At 37.1% G+C, this 20,434-nt stretch overlaps 1 protein-coding gene across 1 annotated transcript in view; it reads left to right on the top strand.

The window, feature by feature from the left end:
- Cds (CDP-diacylglycerol synthase) overlaps window positions 1–20,434 on the top strand; it is a gene marked incomplete in the record, with an annotated part of 193,108 nt that overhangs the window by 68,645 nt on the left and 104,029 nt on the right. Inside the window, 1 exon segment of the mRNA XM_081760359.1 lies at window positions 15,793–15,969. Within this exon segment, the coding sequence (XP_081616485.1) occupies window positions 15,793–15,969 (177 nt within the window).

Below are 20,434 nucleotides of genomic sequence, written 5' to 3'. Positions count from 1 at the left end.
TAGCGTTTCGGTTCCAGCGGAACCGGTTCAAGACCTGGATCCGAAGAACCGGTTCCAGACCTGGATTCGAAGAACCGGTTCCAGACCTGGATCCGAAGAACTGGTTCCAGACCTGGATCCGAAGAACCGGTTCTAGACCTGGATCCGAAGAACCGGTTCTAGATCTGGATCCGAAAAACCGGTTCCGGAACCGGATCTTCAAAAACCGAATCCGTTCAGACCCGAAAACCGGTTCCACCAGGAACCGGTTCTGGCCATCTCTAATCTTCAGTAGAATCCCCTTATTTCAGGAAATACAATTTAGTAGTTCCTAGCCACCGTTTATCAACTTATATAGCTCCATTTAAGAGTGACTATGCAGAGCAGATCTATGAAACTAGTTATATGTTTCTCTGACAGTGAGCAAATAATTTACATTTCCCGACAGTTCCTCTGATGCATGTGAACAGAATAAATGAAGAGAATGTCAAATGTACTGTATCAATATTATATTTCAGTTATCCTTTTCGTGTGTATGTAAAGAGAATTATTATTACCGCACAGGTTAGATGCGCCGTCAGGTGCAATACCAAAGCTTTGTTGAATATTGATATCAATACGAGAGAAAAAAAATAACAGCATCATGCAGTATCTCTGTAGTACGGTAGTAACTGTGACAGGAATTGAGATACTATTCAATTATCCTTTGAGTTACAATACCTAGTAGGCCTACATAAGTATAAATGCTTCACAAGGAATATCGGTTGATTCATCAATGATAAGATTAAAAACAAACATGGTCCTTCATGTTACATATGAAAATAAAAAAGTAGCGTATTGTGAAGATTTATAGGCCACAGATGATTACAAGTAGCCCAAAAAGTAGCGTGTCGCCCAATTCGAAATTTTTGTACCGAGGGCACTTAAAAAATCGCCCAATCCGCTATTTGTAGCCCAACCTGGTAACACTGCATTAAGATTGCTATAAGTTAGCGAAATCAGACGAGATGATCAGAACTGTTTACTGGGAGAATGCCTTATATCATGGTCGTGTGATTGAATGGTTCTCCCGATTTCATTATGGACGTGAAAATATTTCTGATGACTTCAAAAATGGACTCCATCAGCCACTCGTTCAGGTTCCGCGTCCTGCTGCAATTAGGTCGTCACATTACCCGTCCGTGTGATTGGAGGATGTACTGTACATCAAGCATGAAACTAACCTGCAAATCCTGAAAAATGATCTGGGGGAAAACGATATGTGCGAGGGATGTGCCTCTTTTTTTTGGCTACAGAGCGAAGACCTTAGAGAGTCGAGTACTGCACGGAGTTAATTGGACCATTCATTGCTGGATTGCATCGTCATAGGAACGAAACCTGGTACTATCGATATAAGAATTCATGACAGTAGGAACCAGGCTATCTTTGATGACCGGGATGCAGATGCTTTTAAAAGGTCATGATATCTTTGATTACTGATGTTAAGAGGGATATAAATGCTATCTTTACCAAATTTTCCTATGCCCCGCAAAAGCAGATTATAGCATTTCTCTCACGTAATAAACAATTTTCTGTTATTAGCACTTACAGAGTATCAGCATTAGTCCTGGAATGTTATTGTTAAACCTTGAATGTCGTTATATTGAATCAGACATGCGACAGATTCCGATCACCTTTTTCAATTTTTAGAAATAACATTGGTATTAAAGTTTTCATAAACAACGGTATGTGTCATAGCTTTAATTTCCTTTGTTCTTTATTTGCGTGTAGTGTTAATCATCATCAGAAATGTGTAGATTATACGTATGTACAGTGGCGTAGCACACTTTTGCAGGCCCCCCGCAAAGTATAGAGAAGGGGCCTTAGTTGTAAAGCCGACAGAAGTAAGGTTGAAGGTCTACTTCTTTAAATCTTTATTCATCACAAGACTTCGGGGCCCCGTATACCTCGCCCCCCCCCCTCCGCACTGCGGGGGTTGCGGGGGCAACTGCTACGCTACTGCGTATGTATACTAGCGTTTCAATAGAAACCTGTAGTGTTGGATGGGAAACATTCTTCTTCATCTTCTCTAGTTGCAGTTATCTTTTATTTCAATCTCAGCTTTTTGCAATCTTTTATACTCGAATGTTAATTAGAGACAAAAGTTAACTATTGTTAGTGTTTTGTTAGCTATTTTGTTACTTTGCACTATTTCCACAAAAATATAATCATGAGTTACTAATATCTTTCTCCGGGACTCGCAGCGAGTCATCGTTAAGACGTCTGTCTACCAGTCAGGGAGCGCGAATTCGACCCGCAGTGACTTTGATTTGTATTCACGTCCTTTGTCAGCAGTGAGTCTATATACGATGAAATGTACAGTTTAAAGTAGGATGTCAACTAGTATAGTGCGTTCCTTGCTCTCCTACTGTGAACCGAACCCTTGGGTGTCTTGCACCTAAAGCTTATGCGCTAGCTCTAGACAGTGAAGTAAGTTCGATCCGTATTAGGTGCGATGTTGCACTTTAGTCACTCAACAGTATCTATCAAATGAGTACCTGAGGGGTCCAAAGGTGTCCTGATATGTATCGGCGCCAACCTCATAGCTAAATTTTTCCTCATGAATTTTGTTCGGCACCGCAGTGGTTCAGTGGTACAGCCTTCACTTCTGGTGCGTAGGGTTCTGGCTCGATCCCAGCTCGCACCAAGTGGGTTTTTTGGCGGACAAACGTGTGTGTTTTCTCGGTATTCTTCTGTTTTTTCCCTCTTTTTGCATACCACTATTTCCTTCATTCTCATCATAATCGCCTTCAGCCTACACGGCATGATCGTGGAACGTAAAACTGAAAGGTTTCATTTCATTTCATATGAATTTGGCCTCTTCCTATTTTAAGAATCTTCATCACGGCGAAAATAAAATATCGCTAATTTTACAGTAATTATGTGATATCTTCAAATAGATAAAAGATAATTGAAATATGGAACAAGAGCGCCCTAGACAACATTATTTTGCGTGAGGTACCGTTATCACAAGTCACCTAGTGGTTTTCCGTTTTCAGCTGTTTAGAAACGCGAAAATAAATGCCGATTTTCAAAATGGCTCGAAATCGAAAGCAGATAAGTGAGTCGTGATAACGGTTTCTCATGTAAAATAATATTGTCTAGGGCGCTGTTGTTCCACATTTCGATTATCTTTTATCTATTTGAAGGTATCACATAATTACTGTAAAATTAGCGGTATTTTAATTTCGCCGGGATGAAGACTCTTAAGAAGAATGGGGCTTCTTCTCCCTCTTTCCCAAAGAAAAGCACTGAGCTTGCTGAAGGGCACAAAATCAATCACAATCTGCTAATACCTTAATTACTCAGACACTTTAACTAGCAGGCTTAATATTGGACTAAGAAAGAAGTTGGTCAGGTGCTATATATGGAGTATTGGACTGTATGCTTCAGATACTTCAACATTACGGAAGTTAGAGAAGAAATATTTAGAGAGCGTCGAAATGTGGTGTTGGAGGAAAATGGAGAAGATAAAATGGACAGAGAGAATAACAAATGAAGATGTTTAGAAACTGATAGGAGAGAAGAGGGTGCTTCTAGCCAACATCCTCCGTAGGAAGGCCAATTAGATTGGACATATTTTGCGAAGAAATTGTCTTCTTCATACCGTCATGGAAGGAAAGTGAGGGGTAGAAAGAAGAAGAACACAACTGATTGATGATTTGAAGAAAGAAGAAGTTAAAAGAGGAAGCTGAAAGTCGAGAAACGTGGAAGAAACATTTCCAAGCCTAAACCTAAAGAAGAAAGAAAGAAAGAAACTCAGTAGTCCCAAGACTTGTTAAAAGGTAGAATACTAAATAATAATACTCAGGTACTGCCAGTGGCGTAGCAGCTGCCCCCGCAACCCCCGCAGTGCGGGGGGACCCTGAGGTATACGAGGCCCCCGAAGTCTTGCGATGAATAAAGATTTAAAGTAGTAGAGCTTCAACCTTATTTCTGTCGGCTTTACAACTAGGGCCCCTTCTCTATACTTTGCGCCGGGTTCGATTCCCGGCGGGAGTTCATGTGGTTCGGATTCCACGTTAATCAGTAGGTCCACGTCTCATATAGCCTAGCTGCTGAACGGGACGTTAAACTCAAATTCAACTCAACTCTATACTTTGCGGGGGGAGGGGGCGCAAAAGTGTGCTACGCCACTGGGTACTGCCCAATTTTATTGAATAAAGGACTGCAAACATGTAATAAGAACATCGCTAGTACTAAGTCAAACTTTCCCTCACACTTACACAGCCGTGAAAGGTGGAAGTGGCTGCTCCTATTCGTTTATAAACAGAAGCGTGTTAAAGAAGTTAAATGCCGATGACAAAGCTCATTGTTGTAGCAGTTAGCTTATACTTAGTTTATTTGTTTGGAATTTTAAACAACTGTTCAAAAAGTGTTAGTATATTCGTGCAAATTGTCAACGTGAGCCATTTGTCTAAAATCTCTTCATTTCGATCACAGTTGTTCATAATTGTGTGCAAATTTAAGGATTTTTTTTTTCTCAGATCTAGCTCGAAACGTGTACAAATTTCACGTGAATTAAAATTATATAGAATAGTAAATAGAAGCACTTGTCATGCATAAGCAGTATCAAAATAGTAATTGAAACTGGAGTGTTACCTTCTGATATATTATTAAACACCACAATAAGATAGAGGAACGAAATACGAACAGAAAGGTAAAAACTAAATGATACATTCTCTCCTACACCACGTTATACAGGGTGTTTCAAAACAACACCAATAACTTTTGGAAGGTGATTCCTGACACCAAGATAAGACAAAAAGTATAGACCAACCTGGGGCACAAATGGTTACTTTCGGGGTTATAGGCTGCCGAAAACATGAGAAAATGAACTTTAAGGGTCCATAGTTTCAAAACTATGGGACTTACCGTGCCCGGATCAGGAGTTCACTTAGGAACCAGTATGTGCACTATCGAAAAATGCATGTTTCAGAATTCTTAGGTAGTCACGCAATAATTTTTATAAAGGGAGTTTGTCTACGGGCATGTAATCTGAAGTACTCACCAACTACCTCTATAAAAATTGTTGCGAAAGTACCGCAGGATTCTGAAACTTGGATATTTGAATAGAGCACATACTAGTTCCTAAGTGAAGTCTTGACCCGACTACGGTAGGTCCCATAGTATTGGAGTTATGAACCTTTAAATTTCGTTTTTTCGTGTTTTCGACAGCCTATAACTTCGAAAGGAAGCATTTGTGCACCCAGGTGGGTCTATATTTTTTGTCTTATTTTGGTGTCAGGAATCACCTCCCAAACGCTGTCGGTATTGTTTTGAAACACCCTGTATTTCTTTTAAATTATCGACCAACAGTATTATTTGACAATACACAGTATGTCGAAAAAATAACGGAACTTTTTAAATTAAACAAAACGAATTAAATATTTTACCAAGTGTAGTTCTTTTTATTCAAAATACATCCCTTACGCATCAATACACCACTGGGCACGTTCGTCAATGCAAGCAGAGTTTTTAATGTCCTTTTGCGTAATCGCCTCAATTACCTTCATCACAGCAGACTGGACGTGTGTAACATTGTTATAAAATGTTTCTTTCATGACCAATTTTAATTTTGGGAATAGGAAATAGTCACACAGCAATAAATCAGGCGAATACGGAAGACGTGGAAGCACACTGATTTGTTTCTTAGCAAAAAAAAAAAAAAAAAAAAGTCACGAACAGCGACGGTTCTTTCTTGGTCGGCAGTTAAGTTGTCGGAACAAATCAAGCACAGACTTTCCATTTTTTAAAATCCTTTGTCAAACTTCCATGAATCATGTCTTTTGTCGTATTTAATTCCTTCGCCACCCATCTCACAGTTGAATTTGCATCATGGGTGATCATTTCACGCACTTGTTCCAGCAACTCATCGCGATTTTTGTTTTTCGGTGTGCCTGGCTTTGGGTCGTCTTCCAAGGACTCACAACCGTCCCGGAATCGCGTATACCACTCGAACACATATGTACGAGATAAGCACTCGTCACCATGCACTTGTTTCATAATTTCCAATGTTTGTGTGAATGTTTCACCTAGCTTGAAACGAAATTTAATATTGGCTCTTTCCTCCATTGTGTTTTTGTGACGAGATAACACCAGATACACTCACATTTCTTGCTATAACTTGACACTCCGTTAATCTGTTCTCATGATTGTGGTCTCGTTTTGTTGAGCAGGTATCCAGCTTTCGCAATAGTATATTGCTTCAATAGATGGAGCTAGTTGTTATTTGTAAAGAAACAAAGTTCCGTTACTTTTCCGTCATACTGTATATTTGGAAACAAGTCGTAAATTAAAAGTTAGTTACATAGAAACCGCTTGCGTTTAAAAGGAACGAGAAAAAAACAGGCGAGGATGTGATGCGTAATAAACGCAATGAAGTAACAAGTAATAAAAACTACATATAAACGGTAGCAGTAAGAGTTCTTTTACTCTCGTCTCAAATACAATATCTGAACAATATATACTATAGCTCTTTATCCAAAATATAATAGACCCCCCTACACTATTTTTTTCGATTACTGGATGTCACTTTGTTGTAGTTGAAGGTTAAGAAAAAGCAAAGCAATTTCAAAATCTTTTTGTAGTTCTTTTTTGCGGTTTTGTTATTGTCCCCTTAAAATTCTGGCACATGACTGGCGTGGCAGACCTGGGTTCGATTCCCCGCGGTAGCTCATGTGGTTCAAATTCCACTTTAAGCTGTAGGTCCACATCTCATATAGACTCTCTGCTGAAAGGGACGCTAAACTGAAAAACAAAATCAAATCAAATCTGACTTATGACCGGGGAATAGCCACGAAGTAAAAATTATTAACGGTGAAACCAACGAGGGGCGGAAGCCACGATGGAAGTATGGAACCTTATCTCTATATATTGGCTTGCCACAAGTCTTGAGATATACATTTTTAGTTTTTTTTTTTTTCTGATAAGTGGATAATTTGCGGAAATTTCTTACTTATAACTATAAATGTATGCGATTTTTTTTTAAGTCACGTGTGTCATTGAAGTACGAAGCAAAAATAAACGACCATGTCCCGTACTGTATTTCGGCATGTTTTACCTTGGAAGATATTCTCGTAGATTTTACTATTTATCACTTTCTTTAGCTATTGAAGTTCTAGCCAACATCGCAGAGCCGTAGTTAGAGATTTCCGCGCTCCCCTACACTCACCACACTAAGCTTTTTTTTTTGTTTGTTTGTTTGTTTGTTTGTGCATATAAGAGAAGCAGGTTTTGTTGTTTACTATGTTGATTTTTTTTGTCAAGCTGCTTGGACAGACAATTGGAACAGCCAAAAGAGATCATTATGTATTCTTTTACACATAAGAGCTGTTTTCAAAAAGTGTATTTTGGACTTTTTTTTTTTTTTTTTTTTGTTAAACTTGACAAAACTACCTTTGGTTGGTATACAGATCCACTTGGAGATCAGTTACGGAAATCTACAGTGCAACTATTGGTAACGTTTCATACTATCGATAAGAAATGAAATTTCAATACATTAGAAACTATGTGCTTTTAAAATGTTCGAAATGGGTGACAGAATTAATCTCCAGTAATGATTGTAAAATTTTGTAATTTTATTCTGTATGCGACCACATAAATAGCATTTTAATTTCGATTCTTTTAATATTAGCAATTAAACGTGTTGAATTTGTTAAATAGACTTTCATTTATTACTGTTAAGGGTCGGTGGTTTGATATTGTTTTAAATGTACATGTCCCAACAGGAGATAAGGATGACGATATAAAATACACTTCTTGAGAAGTATCACAAGTATTCGACCAAGTCCCGCGATACCACATGGAAATTCTATTAGAGAATTTCAATGCGAAGGTAGGGCAACAGAATATTTTCAAACCGGTTATAGGGAAAGTAAGTCCGCATAAGGAACGTAATGATAACGGTGTTAGTTTCGTGAACTTTGGAACATCCAAAAACCTTATCATAAAGAGTACAAAATTCCCACATCGCGACGTTCATAAATGCACATGGAGCTCGCCAGATGGAAGAACACACAATCAAATTGATCATGTTTTAATACATAGAAGAAGATAGTCTAGCATAATTGATGTTCACTCGTTCAGAGGACCTGACTGTGACCTGTTAACTATCTGGTAGCAGCGATAACGAGAGAGAAAGATTATCGTTGAATAAAGAAAATATTCATCATTTGAAAACTGAGAGGGTTAATTTACAGACATTGGAAGAGAACTAGGCGAGAGGGGAGTACCAGATTTAAGTGTAATAGATTCTCGTTTTTAGAAGGTTTTGAGAGCACTAATGTTAAGGATACTTGGGTTCAAATTAAGGATAGCATTAAAATTTCAGCAAGAGAAGATTGGCGTACGCGGGAATACGTAGGAACATTTTCATGGTTCGACCAAGAATGTACCAAACTAACGAAGAAAGGAAAACAGGCGAAACTGCTTTGGCTAAATTTCGTTGACGTCAGACGGGAAACTTTCAAAATGTGTAGAAGATTAACGCGATTTTTTGAGAGCTTAAATTAATGAACTTTAAGATAATAGAAAAAATTCAATACATGTTCAAGGGCATCAATGAATTTAAGAAAGGATATCAATCTCGCGTTTATATATTAAGGAAAGCCGACAGAACAGTTCTCACTGATACAAATACATCTGGACTAGATGGAAAGATATCTTTGACGATTTGCCTAACATGCAGTCAAAAACTAATGTTCGTGGGAAAAGGGAAATGCACAGCAGAACCATAAATTTCAGAGCCTAGCCGAACAGAAGTGAAAATTGCTATAAAGAAATTAAAGAAACACAAATCTCCGGGTGTAGACGAAATTCCAGCTGAGTTAATTTTAGCTAGAGGGAAAAAATTGTGGAACAAGATACACAAACTCATTCTCCTTATCTGGAACAAGGAGAAATTACCACAAGAGTGGAAAGAATAAATCATTGTTCCAGTTCACAAAAAAGGCGACAAAGCGGATTGTAATAATTATCGAGGCATTTCTCTTTGTGTCAGAATCCTTTAAAATCCTCTCAAACGTTTTATTAGCAAGATTGATCCTATACGCGGATGAAATTACTGGAGATTATCAGTGTGGATTTAGACGAAATCAATCAATTATGGACCAGATATTTACCATTCGACAGATACTCGAAAAGAAATGGGAATACAATACCCCAGTACATCAATTATTTATTGATTTTAGACAGGCTTACGATCCTATTAGAAGATAAATATTATACAACATTCTTGCAGAATTTGAAATACCGAAAAAGGTAGTTACATTAATTAAGATGTGTTTAAACAAATCCGAAAGTAAAGTCCGAGTAGGAAGATTCTTGGCCATGAGCTTCCTCGTCGAGAATAGTCTGAAACAAGGAGATGCGTTGTCGATATTATTATTCAACTTTATTCTGGAATATGGTATAAGGAAAATCAAAGATAGCAACCAGGGCCTAGAGCTAAATGGTATTCACCAGGTTATGACGTATGCTGATGATGTAAATCTGATAGGAGAACGATGGAAAGAAATGCAGAGACATTATTAAATGCTTGCGAGCTTAGAAGTAAATACAGGAAAAAATTGTAAGGTCCTTGGTTCGTATACTTAATCTTCAAAAATAATTCTCAACGTATTTTACACTTTCTTATCTGGCTTTTAATAGTTGACCAAGCGAAGCGTACATAATCAACTTTTCTACACATACAATAAAATATTTATACCTTCATACACACACTTCTTTACTCATCAAGATGTCTACATATTAGTACAATTATTTATGTCGTTGCTATAGAAACATCAACACTTATTTTTGTTACTGATTACATAAACAATATCTCAAAATCTCAATATATCTTTCTTTTCTTTATACATCATATTGTTCACATAATTCGCCTCTGATTCCTTTCAGTAAATAGGCACAGATTGATAATGAAACATACAACGTTATCATTGTAAAATAAATACATGGAAGTTCAGTCGGATCAAAATACTGCAGGTTATGGATGCGTCAAAGTATCAAATAGTACTTTCAAGTATTTAAGATCACTATTAACATACCAAAATTATTATCCACGAAGAAATTAAATGTCGACTGAAAGCAGGGAATTAGTGTTATTATTCAGTTCAAATTTTTTTGTCTTCGCGAATTCTGTTGAGGAATTTGAGGTTCAAAATATATAGAACGATAATCATGCATGTTGTTCTGTATTGTTGCGAAACATAGTCGCTTACTTTAAGGGAAGAACGCAAACTGGAAACATTTGAAAATAAAATCCTGAGACGAATATTCGGACCCAAGCGGAACGGCAATCGGGTATTGCGAAAACTTCATAACGAGAAAGTGCATAATTTATACCCTTTACCAAACATTTTTCGAGTCATCAAATGTAGGAGGCTCAGGTGGGCAGGCCATGTAGGAACGCTTTCTAAGTTTTGACTGGAAATCCGTTGGGAAAACGTCCTTTAGGAAGACCTAGACTCAGATTGAAGGATAATATTAAGATGAATTGCGCAGAAATATGAATACAAAATAGAAAATGGATCGAGTTGGTTAAGGATAGAAGTCAACGAAGAGCTTTTGTGAACGCGGCATTAAACATCTTGTTCCATACGCCTAGGCCATAAAGTTAGTTAGTTCTTTTACGGTAAAAAATATTTCGTGAACTATAACGGAAATTCAGGAGGTAGATAGATAAAGCACAACTGATATGTATGCACAGAAAGGTTATTCAAGCAATACAAATAGTTGATGGAGAAATGATCCCAATAAATTCATATTCAAATTGGAAGCATTTCATATATCAATGGAATAATAATAATAATAATAATAATAAAAATCACTGGTAGTGATTAGTCTTTGAAAAAGAATAACTTCTTTGGGTTAAGTTCTGATCCTTTTAAGCCTACTCTGCGATTTCGAATATGTTATTATTCCCCGTGTTTACCTTCATTTTTTATATTCTTGCGCAAACAGTAGTTTGTGTGTCTCTTCACTCCTCTTATTTTCATACCTTCATTCTCACTTTTCATACCTTCGTGATTAATCCGATTGGGTAGAAAAGCGTGATTAACTAAGCAAACCCATCACCATCACAACGCCGAACACGTATTTCAGACTTTGACCGCTTCCGATTTTGAAAATGCGTTCACTATAAGTCATTACTCGACACCTTCTATATCCCATCGTCATTAACAAATCGAATATAATAACTTTCTTTAAGGAATAAGTAAAAACTTGTTGTGATTCTCATTGAAAATTTTTAACAAATGTATTTCTTTGGAAACTGACAACAATATTGATTTAATAGGGTGCCAATTCTTTTACGGGGCGCCGCACCGTTTACTCTTTTCCGACACCTTTTCTTTCTTCTTGCTCGTTCGGCGCCTCCTTGCTATCAGTATCCGGGGCTACCGCCCCGGTCTCCCCTCCCCAGCTGCGGCTGCTAACATGTGACCCTATTTCTGTTAGAAGATAGTAACAATAATTCCAAGAAATAGGCATGAAGACAGGGGCGCCGGAACCGGGGGGGGCAAGGGGGGCAGTTGCCCCTCCTGAAATTTTCAAAGGGGGCAAGATACTCGTTTTGCCCCCTCACTTTCAAACTGTAAAAACATCACACAACACTCATTATATGAACTAAATTTTGCCTTTTATAGTAATGTGAAAAAAATTCTGTTTTCCAGATTCATCTTTCTCCTTGAAACAAGGGACCGGGCGCCTTTTCTGCCCCCATGTTAGACAGAAAGAATTAGGAAAAATAATTGAAAATTCTCTTTATTTCCATTGGTGTACATTCTCAAAACACTGTAAATTCTTTGAAAATTGTTGTTTAAGTAATCGTAAGTCTGCAATATGAAACGAGTCGTCGAGAGAGGTTTTAAACAGATAGAAAAATATAACAGTTTAAATGAGTAACAGGACACTTAGGGTCTAAATACATTTCCCATACAGTTAAATTAATGTTCTTACAAACAATATGCAGAGTGCTGTACGTTTTATAAAGAGGAGGAAAAATGTATAAGGTAGGATTAATAATTCAGAGCATGAAAAATGCGAACTCTATTGTCGTTCCGTTCGTTTAATCGTTTCACTACCATTTTTTTTCGGAGTGAGAAACATTAATGTATGGCTATTTTAAGTTGTTCTCAAACGTATAAATATATATTAAAAAAAAAAAAAAAAACATTTTCCATCGTTTCGTTTTTCGACGTGGGAAGGGTGGGACATTATGTATCCCTCTGATATTTTTACGTGGGACCTATATGTCCCAGTGGTATTGACATGAATGATCATCTTGTATTTTCAATTATGAAACGTATATTCTCAGAAAAACAATTGGGTCGTATTTATGATTACAAATATTTTACATTTCGGCATCCTTTTTCAAATTACAGTACATGCAACCACTGCTTTATCACTAGCACATTGTTCCTCACTTTCATCTGTTCCATTATCACTTTCATTGTTTATGTTCACTCCCACTACTGTCTATTTGATAATGTTAATAAGAATTCTGTGAACCATTAGCAGGCTTCTCTTTACCAGTGGAACATTGATTTATAGCAATAAAATGTGGTAAATTACCAGGGGTCCTCTGAGAATGTATCGTGGGACACAAATGTCCCAGTGGTAGTGAAAGGATTAAGATATGTGTGCAGAAATAGAACACCTGTTTCAGCTCTCCTTTCAGACCAAGTTTGTAAACAATAATAAGGAAGACAGTCACTGCGTATAATAACTAGTAGTGTTAGATATTTAGCTCGCAATGGTCAAGCAATCAGTGGACATTTGCATAGTACGGATAATTTGATGTCACTCATGGATAAAAGAAAAATGGGTGTGCCTGTTCTCAGCCAATGGATTAATCGACAGGATAACTGGCTTAGTGCTGATTGAAAGAATGAAATTTTAAAGATTATGGGACATACAATGTAAAGAGACTTGGTAGCAGAAGTTAAAGAGTCTCCATTTTATGCAATCATAGCCGATATTTAAAAGAACAGTTGTCTCTGTGTGCGCTGTATTGACTCTGATTAATCAAACCCAACAAAATATTTATGGAAATGATCACCCCACATGACACAAAATCGGAAACAGAATTCACGATCAAAGATATTCTAACGAAGCCTAACCTGAATACAGAAAATATAAGCGAACAGTGTCATGATGGTGCTGCTATTATGTCAGGACGAGTGAATGGTGTGCAGAAGATAACTTCGACTCAACATCCGAAAGCTGTATGCATTCATTGCAATAATCATGCAGCCGACATTGTTCTTGAACCCTGTAAAACTATCAACGAAAGTAATCCTAAATATTTGCTGCCTGTTTGTCCTACTCGCTGTTGTATTAGGCGATTTCAATCTACTACAAACGAATTCAAATCACGTTGGAAAAGAATCATCAGTAATACAAGTGGTCCAAATGATGTTCAAAAAGTAATTCTAAAAGGATATTTGAGAAGAATGAACAAATTCGGAATGATATTTTTTCTGATAGTCAGTATACGTGCTATTGTACCTTGCGGACAACTGGCGAAAGTGCTTCAAAATTCTGAAGTTTTTGCTTCTGGAGCTAAAAGAGCAGCAGCGATTCTATCTAGAGGACACTCTGAGCAACCTACGAACGAACAGTGCATTTGAAAACATCTACAAGGAAGCAAAGGGAAATACAGACAGACTACACTTAAAATTGCCCACTTCATCAAGATCAAAAGAGAACACCAATTAGGTTGGAGGAGACTGATAATCCTTGTATAGCAGCTAACCTAGAACTTGTATCAGATCTTTCAAAATTGTACTTAGAAATCATTGACTATTTGTTGAATGAAGTGCAGCGTCGTTTCAATCAGCCAGGCCTCAAACAACTCATAAAACTATAGAAGATACTTTCTGAAGGAGCTATATGTGCTGATGGGCCTCTCTCGAGAGAATATTTGAAGCAGGAATTGGGAGTTCACTCGGATTTTAACCTGGATAGATTATATGGTCAGCTCAGGCTGCTTCATCCTACCTTGATGACGACTGAGTCGCTGACGACCATCAGAATATTAAAAACTATTAGTGCTGAAACCTCAATTGTTCGCAGCCTTCTCGACCAAGTTGTTTGTCTAGGGACTTTCATTCTCACTATGCCAGCTTCTTGAGCATTTGCGAAAGATCATTCAGCTATTTGCGTCGTCTAAAGACTTATTTGAGAACGTCCATTTTGCAGGAAAGATTGGCTCATCTGCTCTTGTTGCATATGTGTAGCGACCAGACTTAAACAACATTGCAAGAGAATTCATATCAAAGACAAGCGAAAGAAAATATACTATTGGTCAATTTTGAAAAAAAAATGAATGTAGAATTACGTAAGTGAAAATATTATGCGAATTATAACCAATTAATTAAATAACAAAATAGAACTTAAAATTCAATATAAACTTAAATTATTCCTTATTAATTGTGTCGCACTTTATTAGTGAATATAATGTGATTAGAAAGAGAGGTGAATGTGATAAACTGGATATACTGAAGTAAGTGTAGTAAAAAATATAAATAACTCTGGATAATTAGTGTAATTGAATTTTCTATATAAGTTTTATGAAGTCTTTAGGGAAAATTCCATTTTTCCATTTCTGGTACGAAGTCAAGTAGGTAGAAAAAATATATTTTCTTATTTTTCCCTTAATTATGTAGCCTTTTTTTGTAATGTACAAGTTACTTTCTACTACAAAGTGCTACAAAGTTTGTACTTCTAAATAGCAAGTTCTATTATTACAGTGTACAGCAACACCAGAACTGGATTTTTAAAAACATAATTTTAATTTCCTCTCTTCAATAGTGTCCGTGTGACCATACAGTTAAAAATATGTACCAAAATATAAAATGGTAAAATACAGTTAAAAATATGTACCAGTATATATTTTAAAATGGTAAAATTTGTACTTACAAACAGTCATTGTGAGCAGTACAAATTTTACAATTTTATATGTTTTTAATTCTGATTTCAGTGGTTGAGAATTTCTGCAGCAGACCAAAATCCAGCACAAAACTGACACGGGATTAATTAATCTAAAGATGTAAACTAAGATGCCTCTAATAGATGGAAATTTCACTCTCACGAAACTGTTTACAGCATCATTTATTATTATTATTATTATTATTATTATTATTATTATTATTATTATTATTATTATTATTATTATTATTATTATTATTATTATTAACAAATCAAATCAAATTATTGTTATGTTACAAACATATATTCGTATTGTCTTACCTATGTTACATTCCCGTGTCTATTTTCAAGACAGTAGTTTGCCCCCCCAGCTAAAAAATACTTCCGACGCCACTGCATGAAGATAGTAATAGCTGTTGACCTATATAAATTCACCCCATATACACCGACCACTTCTACCTATGTGCTACTTTGCGAGCGGTCCTGGGTTAGATTCCCAGTAGGGACATTTGGTCGGAGATATGTAACTGCTATTTCAGACCAGCCATCCTGAGTGAGGTTTCTCGTGGGGTTACCTCATTCACACGAGGCAAATGCCGGGGTGGTACCTAACATAATTCCAGTCCGTTTCTTTCCTTTCTTCCTCTCATATTCCTTTCATTCTATGTGAGACGGGCTAACATGGGCATAGATGCCCAAAGCCCAGAAATGTAATTCCTAATCCGTCACCGGTTAGTAGTTTAAATGGTTTGTTCTTACTTTTTATATTATCTTATGTGCTTTTCAGTCTTCTTTTTTTCTTTTGATGACATTTTAATTGTGTTTGCATTCGTTTCTTTGCAGACACTCGTTGTTCAAGTCAAATGCTTTGCCGAAATCATCAACATAGGCTACGCAGTGTACAGAATACATGGATTGCCATGGTTTCGTTCACTCTCTTGGTACTTTCTAATCACTTCCAATTACTTTTTCTATGGAGAAAGTCTGGTCGACTACTTCGGGGTGCTTATAAACAGAACGGTGAGTACACTGATAATTATTTGATATTACTTATTTGTATATGCTGATGGTGTTGCTTTCGAGTAGAAAATAAGGGAATATAATGAAATAGGGAAATTAGAGAATTAGTTCTGGCACATAGATATGCGAAAAGTCCCAAAAAATAGTTTTTCCCATTGCTTTTTTTCGTGGGAAATGTTTTGTTTCTTAAAACATTTGAGTTTTATTGAAGATTTAGATCGCTTTTCACTTTTCTTTATCTAATATAATACGGATTAACGTTTAACTTCTCACAAAGTCCTTCCCGAACTGAGGACATGATGTTGGCGTAATTTCATAGCAAAACAGAGATGTAGCTCTAGTGCTTCTGTATTTGTTCTGGCAATGTTTTCCAGCCTATCAGTATGAACTTAAGAAACCCCATAGTCGTAACTTTTAGAAACTGATAAAATGGTTAAAGAACTAAAATGACACCAGTGGTAAGCTGGGTTGAATCTCTTAGCGTTGCAGACAACAATGCAATGTCAACTTAGTTAAAAACCATTCAACATAGCCAGCTCCGAAATAATCATTGGACTCACAAGTGTTCTGTGTTGTAAAAGTACTGTATTTTCATAATTAATTGTAGAATGTATTACGGGAAAACAAAGGTAGAGTTGAATGAGGAAATTATATAAATGAATTTCCTTATTGCAGAAAACATATTGTCCTACTTTCATTGATTTTAGCGAGTTTTAATTATAAGTACACCATGGTTCGGAATTCGTTAATAGCCGTTTTAGGCAACACAGATCGCTGACCAAGCATATTATTTTTCATGTATGGAAACAAGAAGTCATCAGGCGATCAATCAGGTGAGTAGGGACAATGAGTCATTATTTCTACGTTTTTACTGGATAAAGAATAACAGTTTGATATGCTGAGTGAGAACTGGCATTGCCGTGGTCATAAACGATGCGACGATTTGAGTTCGCCTTACGCAATTCATTCATGACCTCTGGCAAGCAAATTGTTGTAGAAAAATATACCTCTCACAAGTAAAGGTCACGTTTGGGTGAATAGAGTTGCTGCCCGAGACATAATGTGATAGAGTAGTACTAAGTGTGCTCAATGTGTCAGGGAAGTTTTAGGTGCAAAGCTCAAAGGGTTTAGGAGATACAGCCACTAGAACGTCACATGGAATTACATGTTATAGTCTATTTCTGTACATGATCTTATGAACACTGATGATATTCCAGCTGCCAATGTCTTCAATGCGGATCAAAATTCTATCGAGACGGAATTGCATTCGTACTGGACGTTGAGGGAGAAAGGATTAGCGGAGATCAGAACAACAGTGGGGTATGAGTGCAACATCCCATTCCTATATGATAATGCTGGTTGTGTCCATGGACGGAGAAATTCTGCGTCCCATGTATGCTCTGGTGGTTGAATCAAACGGTAGGTTCCCTGCAGTAAAACCAGCCGATCCAGCTAATATAACCTTAATCTTATTTGCTGGTAAACCAGCGAACATGGACAAGCAGAATCTTAAGATTATTCGGACGTCATATGGAAAAACATTCCAGGTGATAAGAAGAAAATCCTCCTGTGACTTGATTCATAGTCTGCAAACAGACGACAGTCTTTCGTCATAGTGTGTGCCAGAAGCTTTGCATGGATCAAATGGCTGATACCTGGTAAATGTAGTGGCATGATTCAGCCTCTGGATGTTCACTTCTTCCGTCCATACAAAACCTTTGTTTGTTTCATAACTGATACAATAATAACAGGAAGTGACGTGAATATTTAGCATCCTGACAGATTCATACAACTTCAGTCGTTCACAATTTACCAGTTCAGTGCTCCTCGTTTTCGCAACATAGTTCGATTCGCTTTCTATAAGGCTCTACCCCTTTGGGGATCCTACAATTTGTACCATACGCGTTTTTCATGGTACATTGCGTTATAATTGAGCTTTTGAGCTTTTTCGTTCGTTTTTTTTTTTTTTTTCTCAAGTCCAGAGGCATTGTAGAAGACCTTACGTATTGTTTTACACCTTCCTGCGTCCAGACATAGGAGGTGACGTCATAATTCTAAAATATATTTTTCATTTATTAAGCCTATGTTCAATATTTTTTGGTGCGCTTATTTTTGCACGTAGAAGATTGAAATTTTGCACAAACATTCAGTCCACCGAGTAGTATTTACCAGATTTTTTTTTTCAGATTTATGAGTTAAAACAGAGGGGGGACCAGAGGGGCAAAGGGTTGAAAAAAGGGATATTTTTACCCCCCAAAATCCCTTTCTTCGGAATTTTCCCGCCTTATATACATGATGGAAACACGTGAGTCATACCGTCTGAAAGGCGATTTTATTCTGAACAGAATGATGGGTGGAACATGACCCTAGGGTAATTCGGGATGTCTCAGGAATTTTTTCCCTGAGATCATAGTGTTTTGTGCTAATTTGGGACATTCTGGGAATTCTTGATAAAATTTCTCCCGCCCTTAGTATTCATGATAGAAACTTGAAATTTGGCACACACATACAGTATACCAAGTACTATTTATCAGATTTTTTTTTAGATGGCTACGTTCATACAGGGCCGCTACAGAGGCGCCCAAAGTGCGAGAAAAAATTCCCTCAGAAATTTTCCTTTTGACATCATTTTTCCCGCTCCTGGTATATGGTATGAGCATGCAAGTGGTACCATTTGAAAGCCAGCTCCACTCTGAAGAGAATGAGGTATGAACCATGATCCTAGGATAAATAGTGACGATGCAGTAGCTGCTTGACTGAAAGTCTAAAAAATAGCCCAAAAAGCCGGGATCCGGAAAGGGGAGCCTAAAAGTTGAATCGTTCCTTACCACTACTGCTTTGACGGAATTGTGAATGACAAATGTTTGAAGTGCGACTTGATTGCGTTTGTCAGGTATGCTCACTATGAGCAGAGTATTTGTGCGAAGCATGCACTCTGTTCTGAACTGTATATTGATTGTAGTAATGAGTAACTTTTCTATGCAGTGACAAAACCACTTCGGATTTGCAAAACAAACAATTTTCTCTTGTGTTTCATTACTTAAATATGCTGGAAACACGAACATAAACTAGTTTAGAGGAAATAATAGGTATAAGACTCTCTTGTTTTGGACTATGTATAACGACTATAACATGTATCTCCATGTGACATTCTATTGGCTCTATCTCCTAAACCCTTTGAGCTTTGCACCTAAAACTTCCGTGATATATTGAGCACTCTTAGTACTACTCTATCAACATGTCTCGGGCAGCAACTCGATTCACCCAAACGTGACATTTACTTGTTAGTATTTACATGACTGCCACATGTACGGTATAACCAAAGACACAAGCAGTCATTTTATTGGCATCACTCCTTGAACGAACAACTTTTATCAGTTTCGGCGCACTTTGAAATACCCAAACAATAGATTGTTGTTTCAGGTTCATATAAATAGATTAAGGTTTCGTCCGTGAAACGATGTAGTACACCAAATTTGACTTACCTCGCTTGAATTTTTGAGCATTTCTTTACACCAGTTTACACGATCATATTTTTGAGCTTTCGGTCAAGTTGTGTAGGATCCAACAGTTTGAAAGTTTCCGTACGTTCAGTGATTGTATACAAAATCGTATGTATTGCTGTCATGCCAATATACAAGTATGCCTGAATGTCACATACGAATATATCTAAATCATTTTACCCACAGCAGTAACATTATTGGAAACAACAAACCTGGGTGGATAACCTTCACAAAAGTCTTCACCGACAAATTTGCGACCACACTGCAATTCGGAAAACTAAATGTACGCAGTTCTGTTGGGTATTGCATCATCCTCAAGCATATATTTCATTCACGCTTGACCCTAGGCATAGGAGCTAAATACACGGATCTGATTGGTTGGAGTTATCCGTTTCACGTCATCTAGCATACATATAGCACAAATGAAACGCCAGATGCTGTTGGTCCTCGTTGCCGAGTGTCTTAACAAGCGGACCAGTAATAAACATTGCTTTTGGCGTGGGCTCAAACCCGGCTCAAGGAAAGTTATTTTATTTTTTTAAAAATTTTCATAACACTTTTATGACCAGGGCCGGATTTAGCATTTTGGCGCCCCTAGGCCCAATAATTTTTTCCGCCCCCTAGTCTGGTTAAAGTTACTTTCCTAAAAACCTTTATTAAAAAATTATATCAGGCCTATGTGTTAATTGCTTAAACACCACTCCACGATGCAATTTTATCATTGCAAGTTTTTTGAGGAATTTACTTGGTTCTGGGCTTAACAAAATACCGTTAATGCATTAACAAAAGATTGGTGAATAACTTTAGTTTTGATCAATTTAGCCATTTGGGCAAATAGATAAAAAAAAACTGTAAAACATTATAAAATAGTTTTCATCTCAGAAACACAGCTTACATGAAGTATTTTGATAACGTGACGCAAAAACTGTGTTTTAAAGTAATGCACGAAGTTGATGCATAAT

Source organism: Thermobia domestica, chromosome 5 (genome assembly GCF_964235325.1).
Source record: "Thermobia domestica chromosome 5, izTheDome1.hap1.1, whole genome shotgun sequence".
In the NCBI taxonomy this organism is placed as follows: Eukaryota; Metazoa; Arthropoda; class Insecta; order Zygentoma; family Lepismatidae; genus Thermobia; species Thermobia domestica.
The sequence above is the reverse complement of the archived record's forward strand: the minus strand, read 5'-3'. Positions and strand labels throughout refer to the sequence as shown.